We start from the raw sequence: 21628 nt of genomic DNA, 5'->3' as shown, positions 1-21628 counted from the left end.
AGGCCTGGTATGATTCTGCTTCCCCCTTTCTGAAGGTTGAAGTCATTTTGAGATTTATCTGTATACTTGGCATGTATTTTGCTCGACCTATTTCCATGACATATCTGGAGTCCACATATTGTGACCCCCCAGTGTCATTAAGGAAACATAGTGCTTTGTCGTGCGCACCTTTGTTGTCTTTCATTCTCTCCTTGTTGGTAAATTAGCCATCCATGAGTAAGTTGGAGGACATTTCGTTCAATTTGTAGTTGGACTTTGTGAAATGTTAGGATTTTCAAATAAGATAAATGTTGCTCTCTTCCATCGTTTAATTCTTATTTTGTGGTCTTTACTATATATTCATTCATTTATCTGATTTATCACCCGTGATGTTTATAACTAGTTCTAGGCCATCTGGACAAATAGAGACTTATTTTCTTATGGGGAAAGAGATAATAATCATGCAATGTGATGAATATCATGCAGAAAATAAAAAACAGATCAATGAGATCAAGTGCTTTGCTGGAAAAGACCGAAATAACTCAGATGTTTATCACTTGGGAAGAAGTTGAATAAAATACATTGTATTTTGTACTGTCCAGTGCAATCCATTCACATGTTACAGGAATGAGGAATATTTATTTCTGTATATTCTTTGGAAAGATCCCTGTGATATATATTAAATAAAGATCAAGGAGAGTGTATAGTATGCTATAATTTATTTGGGTGTGTGTGTGCTCATATTAAACAGAATCAAAAGGGTAAATCATAAGAATTTTTAATAAATGCTTATCCACTGGAAGGTGCAAATAGCATGGTTAAATGGACATGAATACAGTGTAGCTCTCTCAACTTTTACTTTGTTGTTGTGTGCCAAACTCAGCCTGTCAGTAACCACTGTTCTGGCTCTATGGTGCTTCTTACAATGATTGCAGGATGCACTCAGCGGCAACTCTCAGGAAACTTTGAAAGAGCAGAAGTTTATTATTCATGGGTCCTGGAAAGCACAAGGCACACAGTGAGGTGCCAGGTAGAAAAAGGGAAAGAGAGTGGGCCTGGGGTTCTGTGTATATTGGGATGGTGGGTGGTGCCCTAAGGTTTTGAGAGTTCACTCTTTATCGGTAAATTTAAAACATAAGAGCAGAAATTTAAAACTTGGTAAGAGAAAAACAAGCATGCCAAATGGTCAGTTATCTAAATCAACCAACATCTCTAAAGCAAAGGAGTGGAGAGGGGGTAGGGGACTTGGCCTGGTTCTTTGTCTGATCATGTGCTGGTGGTGTGTTGATTCGAGATAGTCACCTTTGAAGTAGATCACACTTTTGAAGTGGATGCCTCTGCAGTCAAAGCTTAAGTCATATGCGATCCTGGGCGTGGATCTACACATAGCTCATCAAGCCATGCTGTGGTGACATCCCACATACAAAATAGAGTAAGATGGACAAGGATGTTAGCTCAGGGCCAATCTTCCTCAGCAAAAAGAGGAAGATTGGCAGCAGATGTTAGCTCAAGGCCAATCTTCCTTACACACACACACAAAGTTAAATTCCATCTGGGTAGAGATATGGTGTGCCTACATAAGCCCATTTCTTTAAGGCCTCCTGGCTCCATTTTAGAAGCCTCAACATATGTTACTCCATTTTGTTATCACTGTCCGCAGTGTATGTATTATATATTATTCACAAAATAATATTATTGTGGTTTTTAAGTATTATTTTCATTCAGAAATACCCAGGCTCCTGTATATCCAGGAGCTTTACAAATGAAGCTATTAGAGTCATGCTGTGAACTCAGAAGTACTCTGTTGGCCAAAAATAGGGTAAATTAAACATTAGTAGAAATAATAATTGCAAATATTTTGAAGTCCATGAAATATGTTGCATTTCACGAATTCATGATAAATATTGCTCATCTAAAGGTGAATAAACCTATTATTCAGAAAACTAATAAAAATTGGGAGCCAATGCAGTGAACACATACTCAGTTTTTCTTCTATAAACTGCACATCAGAGTAACTAAATAGCTTTTAAGAGAAGTTTTTCTTTATAGAAATATTCCAGTTAATCATAATGGAATGAAATACCAATTCACAACACTAACCAAATCAAGGTTTTGGCTCTTTGACATGTTTTCCTAGTAGTTAGGTAGTTTCACTTTTTACAAGGTACCTCTTTCATAGGTGTATATATGAAGTATATAAATAATTTGCAGTTCTTTTCTGATTACACTGGTTACAGAATTCTAGGTTGGAAGATTCTTTTATTAAGCTAATCAAAAACAATATCAGAGCAACTGTCATAGTCAAGAGAAGCTCAAGGAGAGAGGATGACTAAATATAATATGGTATCCTAGAACACAGCCAAAAGACGTTAGGTAAAAGATGATGACGTTGGCTAGAGGATGGACTTCAGTAATAATTATGTATCCATATTGGTTCATTGTGGTGATAAGTGTACTATACTAATGTAATATATCATTAATAGAGAAAATTGCGTATACATATATTGGAACTCTGTTGTATGTTAATATTTTTTCTATAAATGAGAAAAAATTTCTGTAAGAAAAATTTATTAAATGTGCAGGAGAACTGCTTTCTTAGGCAGACATTAACTGGGGGAACTCATTGGCAGGAAACCTACCCATCAAGAAATGTTAAGTATATCATGCAGAAGGGTAATAATATTGATCAGAAATTTGAATATTGGTTTCAAAGATTCCCAGAAAAGGAATGAAGAACTAAAATAAGTTCTTTTATTTTTTTATCCTTAAGTAATATGTGTCTCAACAGATATCCCTTCAAAACATTAATAGTGACAGTATATTGAGTATTTATGGCATATGCATGTGTAAAATGAAATAACAATTGTATGGACAGAAAGGAGAAATTGGGACTACTCTGTGAAAAGATAGCCACGCTCCACTTGGAAGTGTTACAGTATTCCTACGTACTTGAAGATGGGGTTAGGTTTGTATGGAATGTGTATTGTAAACTCACTTCAATAATAAAGACTGAGACAGCTTGTAAGTAAAGGAATGTAGAAAAATATTCTCTAAAAAGGCATAACAATCCTAAATGTGTACAACTAACAACAGAGCATCAAAACATGTGAGGTTAAAATGCACAGATCTGACAAGAGAAATCAACAAATCCACCATTATTGAAGTTTTTGACATCCCTTACTCAATAATTGAATAATAACCAGAGAAAAAAACTTAGTAAAGAGAACTTGAACAGTGTATGATCAATCAACTTGTCAGTCTAACAGTGTTATCAATTGTATTATGCATTGAATTGACTATATAGAACAGACTTTAATAGCAAGATCTAACAGTTTTCATGGGTACATGGAACATTCATCAACATGTGTCCTTTTGGCTCATAAAATACACTTTAAAACTTTAAAAGAATGTTAATTATATTAAGTACATTCTCAGAATGCAATGCAATTATAAGTCACTAACAGTAAGATAGCTAAAAATTCCTGAATGTTTGAAAATTAAACAGCACAATTCTAAACTATAGGTTTAAAATAAGTTACAAGAAAAACTAGAAATATTTTGAATACATAACAGTGAAAAAGAACTCTCAAAATTTATGAGATGCAACTGCAGACTTGCTTAGAGGGAAATGTATAGTTTAAATGCTTATGTAGAAAATGAGAAAGATCTAATATCAATAATCTCAGCTTATTCCTTGGGAGAATTAGAGCAAATTAAGCCTAAAGCAAGCAGAAGGAAGGAACTAAAAAAGATAAAATCAGGAATAAAGGAAAGTTATAAGAAAAAACAGAGACTATATACAAAATTGAAAACGAGTTCTTTGGAAAGATCAGTAGATTTGATATACCTCAATCCCAACTAACCAAGAAAAGATAGAGAAGACACAATTACCATTGTGAAGAATGAAAGAGGTATTATCACTTGTATTAGCCAGGGTTTTCCAGAGAAACAGAACCAATAGAGATACATGTGTGTGCTTATATATACATATACAAACACATTTATAAAATGTGTTCAAGGAGATTTTTATAGGAATTTGCTCATGGAGGTATGGAGGCTGATAAGGCTTCTAGAAGTCTGCAAGCTGGAGCAACTTTAGTTCAAGCCTGAAGGCCCAAGAACTAGGAGCACCAGTATCCAAAGGCTGGAGAAAATAGCTGTCACAGCTCAAGCAGGCAGTGAGCAAAATTGCCCTTCCTCTGCCTTTTTGTTCTTTTAGGGCTTTCTATGGATTGAGTGATGCCCACTCACATTGGTGAGGGTGGGCAGCCTTTTTTATTCAGTCTCTGCATTCAAATGCCAGTCTTTTCCAGAAACACCCTTGCAGATAAAGCTAGAAATAATGTTTCACCAGTTATCTAGGCATTTCTTAGTCTAGTCTATCGGAAACATAAAACTAACCAACATATTATGACTCATTCCACAGATATTAACAGTACAATAAGAGAATGCCTGAACAACTGTATGCCCTCAAATTTGATAACTTAGATAAAATGGACCAATTCCTTCGAAGACAAAAATTATGAAAATTTATTGGCAGAGAATTAGATAGGCTGAATAGCCCTCTTTCAAAGAAATTGAATTAGTAGTTAGAATGGTCATGTCATCTGCAAATAAGGATGGTTTAACTTCTTCCTTTACAATTCAGATGCCTTTTATTTCTTTTTCTTTTCTTATTACTCTGGCTAGAACTTCCAGTAAAATTTTGAATAGCAGTCGTGAAAATGGACATCTTTTGTATTTTTACTGATCTTAGGTGGTAGTCTTTCATTCTTTAACTATTGAATATGGTGTTCACTATTTTTTTCTAATTTTAAGACTTTATTATTATTTTCTGAGCATTTTTATGTTCATCACAAAATTGAGGGGAAGGTACAGAGATTTCCCATGTATCTGCTGCCTTGACACATGCATAACCTTCCTCATTATCAACATTCTCCTCCAGAGTGGTACATTTGTTACAGTTGATAACCTACATTGACTCATCATCATCACCCAAAGCTCATGGCTTACATTATGGTTTATGCTTAGTTTGTACATTCTATGGGTTTTAGTTTGTACATTCTGTGGGTTTGGACAAATGTATAATGATATGTATCTGTCATTATGGTATCATACAGAGTATTTTCACTGCCATAAAAATCCTCTGTTCTCTGCCAGTTCACCCCATTACCTCCCCCCAAGACCTAACAACAATCGCTGATCTTTATACTGTCTCCATACTTTAGCGTTTTCCAGAATGTCATTCAGTTGGGATCATATAGTATATAGCCTTTTCAGATTAGCTCTTTTATTTAGTAATATGCATTTAAGGTTCCTTCATGCATGTTCCTTCATGCCTTTTCATGGCTTGATAGCTAATTTCTTTTTGGTGCTAAATAATATTCCATCGTCTGGATGTACTGCAGTTTATTTATCCATTCACCTACTGAATGCTATCAAGGTTGCTTCTAAATTGTAGCAATTAAGAATAAAGCTGCTGTAATCACTTTTCGTGTTTCATAAAGTTTGAGATATTTCTCTTGTATTCCTAATTTGCTGACTGTTTTTATTGTGAAAAGGTACTGAATTTTGTCAGAGTCTTTTTCTGAATCAGTGGAGCTCATCATTTGTCCTTTTTTAGTTTGTTCTATTAATGCACAGTATTACATTGAATTATTTGTGTGTGTTGAACCACCCTTGCATTCTGTTAGTAAATCCTACTTTGTCATGGTGTGTAATTTTTTAGGGTGCTGCTGAATTCAATTTGCTAGTATTCTGTTGAGAATTTTTGCATTGGTATTCCTAAGGGGTATTGGTCTGTAGTTTTCCTGTAGTGTCTTTGGTTTTGGCGTCAAGATAATACTAACCTTATAGAATGCTTTAATTAGTGTTGCCTCCTTAATTTTGGGGGAAGCATTTGAGAAAAATTGATCTTAGTTTTTCTTTTAATGTTTGGTAGAATTCACCATTGAGGCCGCTTGGTCCATAGCGTTTTTTTGTTTGGAGATTTTAGAATACTAAGTCAGTCTCTTCACTTGTTATAGGTCTGTTGAGATTTTTCTATTTCTTCTTAGCTTAGTATTGATAATTTATGTGTCTGTAGGAATTTGTCCTTTTCATCTAGGTTATTTAATTTTTTGGCTTACTATTTTTCTTGTCTTTTCCTTTTTTTGCTTGGAAAGATTTGCCCTGAGCTAACTTCTGTTGCCAATCTTCGTTTCTCTCTTTTTTTCCCCCTCCCCAAAGCCCTAGTACATAGTTATGTATTGCAGGTGTAAGTCCATTTAGCTCTCTGTGAGGTGCTGCCACAGCATGGCTACTGACAGATGAGTAGTGTGGTTCCGCACCTGGAAACCAAACCCGGGCCACCGAAGCAGTGTGTGCCAAACTTTAACCACTAGGCCATCAGGCCTGACTCCATATGCTTTTTCATAATATTCTCCTAACACTTTATTTCATGAGGTCAGTAGTAATGTCTCACTTTAATTGATGATTTGTTATTTTTGTCTTTTTGTGTGTGTGGGGGGGCGGAGATCAGCCCTGAGCTAACATCCCATGCAAATACTCCCTTTTTTTTTTTTTCTGCTGAAGAAGATTGGCCCTGAGCTAACATCCTTGCCCATCTTACATATGTATATGGGATATGGGATGCCGCCACAGCATGGCTTGACAAGCAGTGTGTCGGTGCGCGCCCGGGATCCGAACCTGCAAACTCTGGGCCGCCACAGCAGAGCGCGTGCACTTAACCGCTTGTGCCACTGGGCTGGCCCCTTGTCTTTCTTTTTTTTATCAGTCTACTCGTTTGTCAGTGTTGATCCTTTCAAAGATTCAACTTTTGGCTTCCTTGTTTATCTGTTGTTTTCTTGTTCTCTGTCTCTGCTCTAATCTTTATTATTTCATTCTGTCTGGCTTTGTGTTTAGGATACTCCTCACTTTTTAGTTCCTTATCATGTAACATTAGGATATTGATTTTGAGATGCGTTTTCTTTTAATGTGGAACTGCATACAAGCATAAATTTCTCTCTGAACACTTTATTTCACTGCATCTTATAAATTTATTTTGTGGGGTTTTTTCATTTGTCACTAGATATTTTCTAATTCCTCTTGTGCTTTCTTTCTTTGACTCATTGCTGAGTAAGAGTATGGTGTTTAATTCCCATGTACTCATAATTTTTTATCAGTGTTCTTTCTGTTTTTTGAGTTGTTGTGTTGTTTCATTGCGGTTGGAGAATTTAATTTGTAGAATTTCATGCTTTGAATGTTTGAGACTTGTTTTGTGGCCTGTCCTAGAGAATGTTTCATGTGCACTTGGAAGGTGTTTTCTTTGCTGTGTGTGTGTGTGTCTTAAGTGTAATTGGTTTATAGTCTTTTCAAGTTTTCTATTTTCTTATTGATCTTTTATCTAGATTTTTTATTCATTATTGAAGACGTGGAATTGATATTTCCAACTCTGACTGTAGAATTGTTTCACTGTTTAACTCTGTCAGTGTTGACTTCTTATATTTTGGAGTTCTGTTGTTTGGTGTGTATATGTTTATAATTGTTATATCTTCAAGAATTGACCCTTTTTATCAACATAAAATATCTATTTTTGTCTATTATAAAAAATTTTACTTTATTTTGTTGCATATTGGTATAGCTACCCCATTCTCTCTTGATTACTATTCACCTTGAATGTCTTTTTCCATCCTTTCATGTTCAACCCCGTTGTGTCTTTGGATCTCAAGTGTGTCTTGTCTAGACAGTGTATAGCTGGAACTTGTTTCTATGCGTTTGCCAGCCTCTGACATTTGAATGGAGTGTTTATTATATCATTACATTTAAGGTAATGATTGATAAGCAAGGACTTCTTTCTGCCCTTTTGCTGTTTGTTTTCTAATGCTCTATTACTGCCTTCTTTTGTGTTTTTTTTTAATAGTGTATCATTTAAATTATATCTTTTTTTTGTTTTCTGTTTGTTTTTTAGATATGTTTACCATTGGCTTTATTATTAACATCTTAAATTTTTGTTATTTTTTGAGGAAGATCAGTCCGGAGCTAACATCTGATGCCAATCCTCCTCTTTTTGCTGAGGAAGATTGGCCATGGGCTAACATCCGTGCCCATCTTCCTCTACTTTATGTGGGATGCCGCCACAGCATGGCTTAATAAGCAGTGTGTTGGTGTGCGCCCGGGATGTGAACCAGCGAACCGCTGAGCTGCTGGGCTGGCCCCTTAGCATCTTAAATTTTTAACAGTTTAGTTTGAATTGAAAAAAAAAGTCTTCAGTAGCATACCAAAATTTTTCTTCTAAATAGATGTTTTCTCCCCCCTCTCCTTTTTGTTATTGTCACAAATTACATGTTTCCATTGTATGCCCATTAACATACATTTATAATTATTGTGTTTGAATTTGTACTTTAAATTATATAGGAACAAAAAGAGGACTTGTAAACCAAAAATATAATAATACTGACATTTTAAATGTACCTATGTGGTTATCTTTTCTAGTTTCCTTTTTTCATATGGCTTGGAGTTACTGTCTAGTGTCCTTTCAGTTCAGCCTGAAAGACTCCTTTTGTCATTTCTTGTAGGGCAGATAATTTGAGTAGATATTTTCCTGAGTGTCTCTAGTGATTTTTCTTTAAATTAGTATTCTCTATGTTTGTATTAGTGTATTATTACAAATTGTATTATATTTATTATTATAAATCATTGTATATTATATTCTTTATGTTTTTATTAGTTGTTATTCGTTGTATTAGTATTTGCAGTGGATAAACTTCCACAGTTTAAAATAAAATATAAACAACTAAAACAAGTCTTGCTATTTTCTCTATCCTTTCAGTTTGTAAGCCACTTTTCCCAAAAACTCTCTTTTATATATTAATATCCCTCAAAATTTGTTTATTCAGATGTTGAGTAATAAGAATGCATTCATATCTTGGGGCTGGCCCGGAGGCACAATGGTTGAGTGCGTGCGCTCCATTACGGTGGCCCGGGGTTCGCCAGTTCAGATCCCGGGTGCGCACCGACGCACTGCTTGGCACGCCATGCTGTGGCAGTGCCCCATATAAAGTGGAGGAAGATGGGCAGGGATGTTAGCCCAGGGCCAGTCTTCCTCAGCAAAAAAAGAGGAGGATTGGCAGATGTTAGCACAAGGCTGACCTCCTCACACACAAAAAAGAATGCATTCATATCTTATTTTTGAAAAAGAAGCGTACTATACCAACCATAAGTTTTGGTGTTTTTTTTTTCCCCCAATATTTCTCATTGTAGTAAAATAGTCATAATATGAAATTTACTATTTTACCCATTTTTTTAGGTGTACAATTTGGTGGCTTTAACTACATTCACAGTGTTGTGTAACTATCACCAATATCCAAAACCCCTTCATCACTCTAAATAGAAAATCTGTAACCGTTGAGTAGTAACTCCTCATTTAGTCCTCGTCCCAGTTCCTGGTAACCTCCATTCTACTTTGTCTCTGAATTCGTGTGTTCTAGGTACCTAACACAATATTTGTCTTTTTGTGTTTTGCGTGTTGCACTTAGTGTAGTACCTTTGTGGTTTCATCCATGTGGTAGCATGTATCAGAATTTCATTTCTTTTTATGGCTGACTAACATTACTTTGTGTGTATGTACCACATTTTATTTCCATTCATCTGTTGGTGGACACTTGGATTATTTCTGAAATCTTTTGGCAGTTGTGAATAATGCTGCTGTAAACCTTGGTGTACCAGTATCTGTTTGAAACTCTGTTTTGAGTGCTTTTGTATATATACGTACTGGAATTGCTAGGGCACGTGGTAATACCGCGTGCAATCGTGCAATTTTTTGAGAACCCACAGTGACTGCACCATTTTACATTCTCAGTGACAACCCGCAGGGTTCATATATCTCCATGTTCTTGCCAACACTTGTTATTTTCTGTACTTTTAAATAATACACTTTGTAGTGATTGTGAAATTATATTTTGTAAAATTCATTTGGGTTTCCCTAGTGACTAGGGGTTTTGAGAGTCTTTTCATGTGCTTATTGGCCATATGCATATCTTCTTGAAGGGAATGTCTGTTCCACTTCTCTATCCATTTTTGACTGGGTTGTTTGATTTTTGTTGTTGACTTGTTAGGAGTTTTTTATGTACTTTTTTAAAAAAAATATTTATTTATTTATTTATTTATTATTTTTAATAATTTTTATTTATTTATTTTTTTTCCCCCAAAGCCCCAGGAGATAGTTGTATGTCATAGTTGCACATCCTTCTAGTTGCTGTATGTGGGACGCGGCCTCAGCGTGGCCAGAGAAGCGGTGCGTCAGTGCGCGCCTGGGATCCGAACCCGGGCTGCCAGCAGCGGAGCGCACGCACTTAACCGATAAGCCACGGGGCTGGCCCTATTTATTTTTGTCTCCCAAAGCCCCAGTAGATAGTTGTATGTCATAGTTGCACATCTTTCTAGTTGCTGTATGTTGGACGCGGCCTTCAGCATGGCCGGAGAATCGGCGTGTCGGTGCGCGCCCGGGATCCGAACCCGGATCAGTTCATTATGAGGTATATTATTTGCAAATATTTTCTTCCATTCTGTGTGTTTTCACTACCAATCTGAGTTTTCACTCTTTTGGTAGTATCCTTTGGTGTACAAAAGTTTTAATTTTGATGAAGTCCCATATGTGTATGTTGTCACCTGTGGTGGTGTTATACGTAATGAAAAATAATTGCAAAATCCAAGATCATGAAGACTTGTTTCACTATTTTATCTAAAAGTTTTATAATTCTCTCTCTTACATTTAGGACTTTGATTCATTTTTCGTTAATTTCGTGTGAGATGTAAGATAAGCATCCAACTTAATTCCCAGGTATTGAATATTGCCAGCACCGTTTGTTGAAAAGACTGTCCTTTTTCCATTGAATGGTTTTGGCACCGCTGTTACAAGCCAGTTGATCTCGTATGTGAGAGTTTAATTCTGGAATCCCAATTCTGTTCCATTGGTCTGTATGTACCATATTATTCCAGTATTATACTGTTTTGATTACTGTAATTTTGTAGTAATGGTGAAGGAAAAAAATAATGATGTAGTAATTGATGAAAGAAACTACAGTTAATTCAGGATGTGTAAGTCCTCTAATCTTTTTTTTTCCCCCCAAGATTGTTTGACTTTGAGGTTCTTTGAAAATCCATGTGAATTTTAGGATGGTTTTTAAATTTTCTACAGTAAATGCAGTGCGATTTTCATAGGGATTACATTGAATCTGTTAATTGCTTTGGGTAGTGCTGTCATCTTAATATTAAGAATTCCAAATCATGAAAGTGGTATTTCTTTTCATTTGTTTGTGTCTTTAATTATCTCAACAAAATTTTGTAGTTTAAAAAAACATGTTTATTGTGATAAGAACACAACTTGAGTTCTACCCTCTTAACAATATCTTAAGTGTACAGTGCAGTACTGCTCACTATATGTACAATGTTGTACAGCAGATCTCAGATCTAGAGTTTTAGTATTTAACTTCCTAAACTGAAACTTGAGCCGTGTTGATTAGTAACTTGCCATTGCCACCTTCTCCCAGCTCCTGGCAACCATTATTTCACTGTTTAAGTCTATGAATTTGACTATTTTAGATGTCTTATATAATTGTAATCATGGAGTATTTGTCTATCTGTGACTGCATAATGTCTTCATGTAAATAGGACCATAAGTAATAAAATACTTAGTATAGTATTTTAAACTTTAAAGAAGGTTTATTTATATATAAACGTAAACTTAACTAAAGAGATGAAAGATTTGTATGCTGAAAAGTAGAAAACATTTATGAAAGATACAAACAAGTGGAAAAACATTGTGTTTATTATTGGAAGACTTAATACTATTAAATTGTCTACTATTAAATTGTCCATACTGTCCAGATTGGTCTATAGATTTCATGCAATTCTATCAAAATCCCAATGGCATTTTTTATAGATATAGAAAAAAACAGTTTTACAATTGAAATAGAACTATAAAAGACCACAAATAGCCAAATCCATCCTGAGAAAGAAGAACAAAGCTTAAGATAGCACATTTCGTGATTTCAGCATAGCATAAAGCTATAGTAATGAAAACAATATGGTACTAGCATAAAGGTAGACATATAGACCAATGGAACAGAATAGAGAGCCCAGAAATAAATCCATGCATATATGGTCAACTGATGTTCAACAAGGGAGCCAAGAATACACAATGAGGAGAGGATAGTGTCTTCAACAAATGATGTTAGGAAAACTGAATATCCGTATATTGGGAAATGAAGTTAAACCCGTATCTCATGCACAAAAATTAACTCAAAATGGATTATACACTTACACAAAAGACCTGAATCTGTGAAACTGAGCAGAAAACTTAAGGCAGGAGCTTCATGATACTGGTGTAGGCACTGAGTTTATGGACATGACACTGAAAAGCACAGGTAACAAAACCAGAAGTCACTAATTGGCACCACATCAAACTAAAATGCCTCTACACAGCTCAAGAAATAATCAATGGACTGAAAAGGCAGCTTACAGAGTGGTAATAAATATTTGCAAAGCTTTAACTAGGAAGGGATTAATCTCAAAAATAGATAAGGAACTTCTGCAACTCAGTAGCCAGCCCTGGTGGTCTAGAGGTTAAGATTCAGTGCTCTCACTCCTGTGGCTGCTGTTTGTTTCTCGGTTGGGGAAACCCATCTGTCTGTCATACTGTGGCAGCTGTGTGTTGCTGTGATGCCAAAAGCTCTGCCACAGGTATTTCAGATACCAGCAGGTCACTCGTGGTGTAAAGGTCAGCGGAGCTTATAGACCAAGATGGACCAGGAGGAAGGAGTTGGCCACCCACTTGCAAAAGAATTGGCCATGAAAACTCTGTGAATAGCAGCAGAGCATTGTTTGATCGAGCACCAGAAGGTGAGAGGATGGCACAAGAAAACCAGGCACTAACAAGAAGTCAATAGCAAAAGAAATTAATGATTTGGTTTAAGAAGGGGCAAGGATTTGAATAGCAGTTTCTCCAAAGACGACGTATGTAAATGGCCGACAGGTTTATGAAACGTTGTTCAGTGTCACTAATCACTCACTGATAATCATCAGGGTAATGCAAATCAAAACCACAAGATACCACTTCATACCTATCAAGACAGCTGTTATAAAAAAACAAAAGATAGCAAATGTTGGGGAGGGTGTGGAGAAATTTGAACGCTATACACGGTGGGAATGCAAAATGGTGCAGCTGCTCTGTAAAACAGTATTAAGATTCCTCAAAACTTTAAATGAATCTACCCTAGGAGCCAGTAATCTCGCTTCTGAGTGTTTATCCAAAAGAACTGAAGCCAGCATTTCAAAGAGATAGTAGCACTCCTGTGTTCATTATTAGCACTATTTACAATAGCCATGATTTGGAAATAACTGTTGACAGGTGAATGGATAAAGAAAATGTGGTGTTTTGTACCATCTTTCACATCCTTGGTAAATTTATTCTAAGTATTTTTTTCTTTTTTATGCTGTTATAAGTGACATTGTTTTCTTAATTTCCTTTTTGAATTATTCTTTGCTAATGTATAGAAATACAACTGAATTTTGATTGTTGGTTTTGTATCCTGCAGTGTTGCTGCAATTACTGGCTCTGTGTGTGTGCGCGTGCATGTGCGTGCTTGGGGGAAGTGTTTATCCTTGCATATATGGGCATCTCTGTGGATGTGGAGTTGATGTCTGTTTAAATTGTGGTGTGCTTGTGTATCTGTACGTGTGTACATGACAGAGATTACAACAATGTTTTGTTTTCTTTGTCTCTACTTCTTGTCACGTTTGCTAGACTAAAAATTCAGTTTTTTAGCGCCAATTTATACATTTATTTGACTTAATCATATTGGTCTGCTCTTTTTTTTTTTTTTTTTTTTTTGTGAGGAAGATCAGCCCTGAACTAACATCTGCCAATCCTCCTCTTTTTGCTGAGGAAGACTGGCCCTGGGCTAACATCTGTGCCCATCTTCCTCTACTTTATATGGGACGCCACCACAGCATGGCTTAACAAGCGGTGCATCAGTGCACACCCGGGATCTGAACAGGGAACCCTGGGCCGCTGCAGCGATGCGTGCACACTTAACTGCTTGCGCCACCGGACCAGCCCCTGGTCTCCTCATTTAATAGAGATGTCCTTGTTATGACATTTTCGTTCTCCTTTTGTTATTGTACTTAAATTTCTAAAGCTGTTGTTTCTCCAAGTATGTTTTAAAGATAATATGTTTTACGTTTCTCTGTTAGTTTTGTCTGTTGTTTTGGAGGAGTTGTGTTAAACATTATTACAGTAGCAGTAGTAAGTTTTAGTCTTAGTACATTTTTTGAGGGAGAATTGTGGGCAATGGATTCATTTAGAAATTTGCCCGTACCTTAAATATTATGAACATTGTTAGATCATAGCTATGGGAAATATTATGTCTTGAAAAAGATACTTCTTTATAAATATTTTCCAAGAGTGTTTCTAGAAAATTTTACTGGTACTTTTGAGTATATTTTATAGTTAAAATTAAGATGTTAACTATTTGTTCTCTTATCTTAGACTTTGTAAAGGATAGTATCATTTGCTCTGTTTGCTTAATAAATTTTTCGTATCTACAGAAGTCTTTCTAGGCCGATTATACATTTGCCAATAGAATACTTTGACAGCTTTGTGAATGACACTAAATATGTGAGGTTGAAGTTATTATCTTTGTAACTTTTGGGATACAGAGGATTTTTTAAAGGTGATGTTTTGTTGACAACTTCTTATATTGAAGGTTAGTTTTATTAGCTGTTAGTTATTCTGAAGCATGGCTGTCCAGGGTTAAAGGAGTATTCAGTTAATAAATAGGACTTTCTGCTTCAGGTACTTTTTTTACAATAGAAACTTAAAAAAATATATCATTATTACCTAGATCATCATATACTAAGCAATTCTTTATTTTTTTTGCTGAGGAAGGTTTGTCCTGAGCTAACACCTGTGACCAGTCTTCCTCTATTTTGTATGTAGGTCACCACCACAGCACGGCTGCTGACGAGTGGTGTAGGTCCGCACCCGGGAACCGAATCCCGGCTGCCGATGTGGAGTGCACCAAACTTAAACCACTCGGCCACCGGGGCTGGCCTGCCAGTTCTTTACAATACATGTATTACTGTTTATTCTACTTTATTACTCTACTTTATTACTTAATTAATTCTCATTATCGATCCCTTATTAAAATCTAGAGTATTTCTATTTAAAGATTTATCATTTTATTTTTCTCTGAATATCCTCTTTTCTACTCTTTAGAGGAAGTATCATTCTGCAAAAGAAGCCTATGAACAGCTTTTACAGACAGAAAACCTACCTGCACAAGTAAAAGCAACCGTTTTACAACAGTTAGGTACAAAAAATTTTACTTTTTATCATATACTGCATTAATTAAAATTTAGGGGGTGGGAGGAATTTTAGCTCTCCTGCTTAAGTGGTCGGGTTCCTTTTAGAATTCTATATTTTAGGATTAATTATGATGTGAATTATTTTGAGATAGTTTTTAAAATGAATGCTTTATATTGTAAATATTTCTATTATAAATCTGTTCTTTTTCTTTTGTCCAGAGTTGATATATTAATACCCATTGTCTGGCAAAATTTACTTCAAAATCCATCTAAATACAGCGCTTCAATGCAGCTAGTCCTTTTAAATTATCAGTATTATCCCCTAGTACTCGACCTCTGGAGGAGGTTTGAGTACTTCCATGTGCCTAGCACTGTATGAAGTTAATTGAATTAAAATCTTTCACACAGCTGGTATGTTACTGAGCTTGATTTCATAGGTTTGTTCATAGTATGAGTTAATGAAAACATCTCATCTAAAAATTATAGAATATTTCACTGTATATTTTCTCCAGCAATTTGTTATATTCTTGTGTTTTAAAAGAGAAAATATGGTGTTCAAAGTAATATGAAGTAATGACATCATTATTACTTAAAGAATAGTAAAGATACTCCCTAGTAATTCATTTTATTGGTTATCTATCATGTTTATATTTGATATTTGGGTTGGGTTTTTTGTCTTTTCCTTTTGCTGTTTCTATTTGGTCTTGAGCAAATAATTCCTAAACTTTTAATCAAGTTTGTGATAATATGAATATTTATATAATGGCACTATTTTATCTATAATGTCAGAAGCAGTTACGCATAGTTTTGCTTAGGTGATATTTTTGCAAAAGTAAGTTTATACACTTGCATTGACTCATAACTGAAACACTGATTTCTGTTTGTCTTAAATGTTTAATGTAATTTATCATGATCTAATCTTTGCATTGTAGCTGTAATCCTAAACCTATTTATTAATTGAACACTCTATACTGCTCTTATAGCTCTTTGAACCTATTTTTCATTTAGATTTCTATATGGCCTTGGAGGTATTTTTGTGTTTTGTTTGTTTGTTGTTTTTGTTCTTGGTCAAATGTTGTTATATTTAGGTTGTTAATGAAAATAACTAGCGTCAGTAAGATGTATAGTCTTCTCTCAGGTTTTTTTAATTATTACTTAAATGGTTTATCTTTGGTTATATAAGCTTTTATTTATTCCTTAGAAATAAACATTGGCTTGCAAGATTGTTTTCAAAATACTTTGACCTTTAAAAAAAAAGTAAATTCCTCATCTTTATATTTTTTGGTTCATAAACGCTGGGTTTTTTTTTTTTTCGAAATTAAGTTTACAAAAGGAGAATGTATGGTTTCTAATCTACCAAATGTGAGTGCAGTACCCAAAACCATTTAAATTTCTCTCTGTGTTCTTTAAGATCCCTTGGTAGCTTTAATTGTATCTTTTTGTGTGAAATACACTTTACTGTAGCTGTCTTTGGTAGTTTTAAATTTGGCTCAAGTTTGATCCAAGATAAATGAGTTGTACTGAAAGTGTATTTAATTTATTTGTATTTGTTATGATATTCTTAAAGCTAGAAGAATAGTTCAGTCATGGCTAAATGCTTATAATTTTTAATTATAGGATGGATGCATCATAATGTGGATCTGCTGGGAGACAAAGGCACTAAGGAAAGCTATGCTATTCAGTATCTCCAAAAATCATTGGAGGCAGATCCTAATTCTGGCCAGTCTTGGTATTTCCTTGGGAGGTGAGACCAGACACTTGGGTTGTGCTACCTAGAGTTGATTTATAATCTAAAATGATTTATAATCTAAAATAATCTATAATCTAAAATATAATCTAAAATTAGATTATGTAATATAATCTGGTCAGTGACATTTTAAGTACATTATAACAAAGATTCTTGGGAGGTGAAACTGGATCACTCTAAATTTGGTGCTTTTACTGATAAATTCTTATTTTGCTTGTTAGTCTTTGTTTTCACATTGACTCTATGTGACTGGAATTACTGCTAGTTTTTAAAGAGTTTTGAAGAGTTTAAAGAATCTTAGCAGATACTAATCACTAGTATTGTCTTTCGATTCAGTATTTAAATTGTTTCCTCTGTGATTTCTGTCATTTTTTAATGTATTTATTTAACAGAGAATTCATTTTTATTCTACCTGATGACCATCAGTAGCCTATGGAAAAGTCCACTTAAATAGTTTGAGGGCTCAATTTGCATTTCACATATAAATGAAAGGATTGGATTGGATCTGTCAGGTACATTTTCTCAGGGTATAAACTTAATTGTCCTACTTTGTGTTAATAGTAAGTTTTGCCTTATTCTATTTTGCATAGGAATAGTTTATTTTGAGGAATTTTGTCATGAAGTCTAAATCAAGTTTAGTTTTTGTGTTAATTTTAGTTTTTATACAGTGTATCATTTTCTTTTAAATTTAATAAAGTATATTTATATTTGAGGGAGGTTATTATTAGGATAGCTCCTTCTTTAAAAAAATATTTGATTATCTATTAATCATATATAGTAAAAATTAACTCAGAAGTTTACTAGTTTTAAGAGAATTTTTCCTAGCCTCCCTAAAGGCTTATAAAAGAGTCTAGTTTAATACAGAACTTGAGAGTCCAAACTTAGTCTTTCTTCTCTGACTACAGGTCGCCAGGAGGATGCTGAATTTTTCTATCTTCGTTACTTAGCAATGCGGCTTGGCCAAATGGGCTACTTAGAATAAGAGAACTAAGTAGCATTTGAGTTTGAAGCTAACACTATTACTACTATTAGCTTTGCACAATATGTGTCTTAATATAGTGACTGTAAAAGAAGCTTATGACTAGAAAGGGGGAGGTGTAAACATTAACCTCTAATATTAAGTATTATATATTAGCACTCCTATTACTATAAATTAGAACAGTATGAACCAAGATATTTCTTTGCTTTTGATCCAAAATAAAAGTTTGTAACATAATATAATATACATTGTATATTTCTCCTTAGATAAAGGATTAAGCTTCTTGTTGTTCTTGTTTAATCCCAGCCATGTATAATCAAAGTATAATGAAATAGGTTTAAAATTACCATTTCAGTAATGATACACTTTTCCAGAGCTTTAAGAACAGCAGTATTCCACAGACGGCTTTATTGTTATCTGAATTTAAAACATTGGCATGTGCTTTATTTTTAATTTTTTTGAATACAATTTTCTGAATGTACTGAACACTTGTTGACTTCTCAATTAGAAGATATTAACCTTTTTTAGGTTCAGGATTATCATTTTAGACAGTAATTATTTTTAGTCTAAGTTTTTTTCTGTGATTTTTGTCTTAACTCTCATCTAATGCCTTCTAAAAGTATTGTTTCTTATTGGCTTTATTGCTAAAAAGAAAAGCAAGTTTGTGAAAACTTACATTTTAACACTTATTTAAGCTCTGAAGGAAGATCTCCTTGTCACTAAAATTCACAAGGATTCGATGACCCTAGGATTTCAGAGGCTTTTATTTGTTACTTCTGCATTCAAGGCTGTGTTGCATATTGCTTGTCAGCTGAGATATATAAATTAAAGTGCATTAGGGATATGGTAATACAGTTATACTAACACTTGTAATGACTCTGTTAATAGTCTTCCACAGTCACAGAACTGCTACAGAGTTGGGAGTGATCAGTCAGCAACTTATTTCAACCTCTTATTTTATAGATGGGCAAAGGAAGTCCAGAGAAGTGAATGGGTTTCTTCTAGCTCACATAACTAATTAGTATCACAGAAATCCTTAAGGTTACATAACTAATTAGTGTCACAGAAGGAGCTAGAATCCCAAGTTGACTGCTGCTTCTGTTATACCAGCATCCCTTAGAGGAACCTGAACAAGTTGTGTTAGAGGAAAAGTGCCTGGTGATTGGCCTTAGACATTAGTCCTTGGGCACATTAACTTTCTAATTTGACTTTTTAAAAACAGAATGTGAAAATGCTGGTTTCATGAAATACTTCTTATTTCTTCTCACATTTATGCAGATTTGTCTAATAATCTGAAATTTGGTTTTGTTAAAAAATATTGTTTTTTGTTACTGTTCACATTGTCTTTGGTGTCTGTCCCTGTTTCCATTACTGCTGACTCTTTTCTTAATTCTCCCTCTGACACATGGGTTGTGTGCACTCTCTGAAATGGCTTTCTCTGTCTCCTTTACTGGTATTTCTTATGTTTCCCAACACGCAAATTAGCCATTCTTTAGGCTTATTTCTACCCCTCTTTTGTATTCATCGTGTGTTCTTAAACCTCTCTCTCATATGAGTAAATTCCAAATTAAGATTCCTAACTCTTAAGGTATCTAAACTTCAGTTTTACTTCTGCTGCTGTTTGCTAAACATTATAAATGTCCTCACCATGCATCTGAATTGGCGTCTTTTACAACCTCATTCATCATATTTTTTCTCAAACCGCACTTTATTTTTTTTTGACAGTGTTTTATCTTTTCTATATTGAATCAGGTTTAAAACCAGTTATATTGCCTCAGATAGCTAATGAATTCACTGTCTTTATCAATAATTCAATTTTATTCTTTCATACGATTTTCATTTCTTCCACTGTTCCACTGTAATTGTGCTCAAGTGTGTGTATCATCCTTGTGGTTTGTCCAGAATTTATTCTTTAGTCTTTAATTTTTCAGTTTTTACATTGTTAGAAGATTTTTATAAGGTACTTTTGTCATGCAACTTGCCTTTTTTTTTTTTTTTTTTGGTGAAGAGGATCAGCCCTGAGCTAACATCCATGCCAATCCCCCTGTTTTTGCTGAGGAAGGCTGGCCCTGGGCTAAAATCTGTGCCTATCTTCCTCCACTTTATATGGGATGCCGCCACAGCATGGCTTGACAGATGGTGCGTCGGTGCGCGCCCAGGATCCAAACCTGGGCTGCCAGGAGCAGAGCGCGTGCACTTAACCGCTATGCCACGGGGCTGGCCCCCACCACTTGCCTTTTTAGAAAGACAAACCTCAGGTTGATCACAGCTGGATTTAAAATTTTCATTTGTAAACTAATTTGTGCTTTATATTCAAACCCATATGAAATGCCTTCTGTCACCTTTTCTGCTTTAGTCTGTGATTCCCAACCGTTTGGGTTACATGAATTAGCAAAATTTAAGTTAGTAATTGTAGTGCCCAACGTACACTGGCTGTACAATTAAAGGTATTAAAACATTTTTTGCTATTTTCTGATGTCTAGTGCCCATACCAAGTAAAATTATACAAATAGTACTTTTCATGGAAACATAAACACAAACAATTACTACATCTTAAGAAAACAAATGTTAAAAAGAAAGAGAACTACTTGTTAATAGTGGTTTCTTCAGTAGATTCAGTTGTCCTTCCCCAACAGCTAACACAAAGAACAATCATTCTTAAATTCATTTTTGCATTTAATTTTTGTATTTTTGTTCCGTTAGTTGGTTGTTTGATAAAGTCACTGTATATTGGCCTTCCTCTTAATAACTTTAGCAATACTTTTAAAAAAATAGTATTAAAATGTTGTTAATTATTAAAAATACCTATTAAATTAGATATTGAAAATGTATTATGCCATTTTAAAGAGTCAATTTGGTATTAACTATTTCTCAGTTTTGTATTTTTCAGGAATTAAGGAATGTTTGTTTAGAGTATTGTAAGTACGGAAAGGAAAATCCGGATGTACTGCTGAAATCGTTATCAACATTTAGTTTCTCTTTGTTTTTTAGCTCTATTCTTATCATATACGAAACCTGAGTACAAACTATATATAAGTAGAACTCTGTGTTAAACCCTGAATATTATAGCATTGAAAAAGTTGGGGCTGTAATGGTTTCAAGAGAATTCATTAATATAACATTTGGTGGCACTTATAAGAAAGTTCACTTAATAGCAAATTATAGTTTAGATTAAAATTACTGTATAAGCATATCTTTGAGATAGTACGGGTTCAGTTCCAGACGACCGCAATAAAGCGTATATTGCAATAAAGACAAGCCACACGAATTTTTTTGGTTTCCCAGTGCATATACATGTTATGTTAACCCTATACTGTAGTCTATTAAGTGTGCAATACAGCATTATGTCTAAAAAACAACATACATACTTTAATTAAAAAATCCTTTTTTGCTGGGTTTGGCTCCATGGCCTAGTGGTTCAAGTTCCCTGTACTCTGCTTCAGTGGCCCAGGTTTGTGGGTTCAGATCCCGAGCACGGACCTACACCAGTTGTCAGCCAGGCTGTGGCAGCGATCCACAGAAAAAATAGAGGAGGATGTCAGCTCAGGGCTGATCTTCCTTGAGTGAAAAAAAACAGG

The 21628-nt window shown here is 34.7% G+C and overlaps 1 protein-coding gene across 1 annotated transcript in view; it reads left to right on the top strand.

Moving 5' to 3' along the window:
* LOC147911633 (lysine-specific demethylase 6A-like) overlaps positions 1–21628 on the top strand; it is a 201132-nt gene that overhangs the window by 109142 nt on the left and 70362 nt on the right. The window contains 2 exon segments of the mRNA XM_087427822.1: positions 15236–15329; positions 16942–17068. Of these exon segments, the coding sequence (XP_087283948.1) occupies positions 15236–15329; positions 16942–17068 (221 nt within the window).

This window comes from Ceratotherium simum, chromosome Y, assembly GCF_057802395.1.
Source record: "Ceratotherium simum simum isolate JZ-2026a chromosome Y, ASM5780239v1, whole genome shotgun sequence".
Taxonomy (NCBI): Eukaryota; Metazoa; Chordata; class Mammalia; order Perissodactyla; family Rhinocerotidae; genus Ceratotherium; species Ceratotherium simum.
The sequence above is the reverse complement of the archived record's forward strand: the minus strand, read 5'-3'. Positions and strand labels throughout refer to the sequence as shown.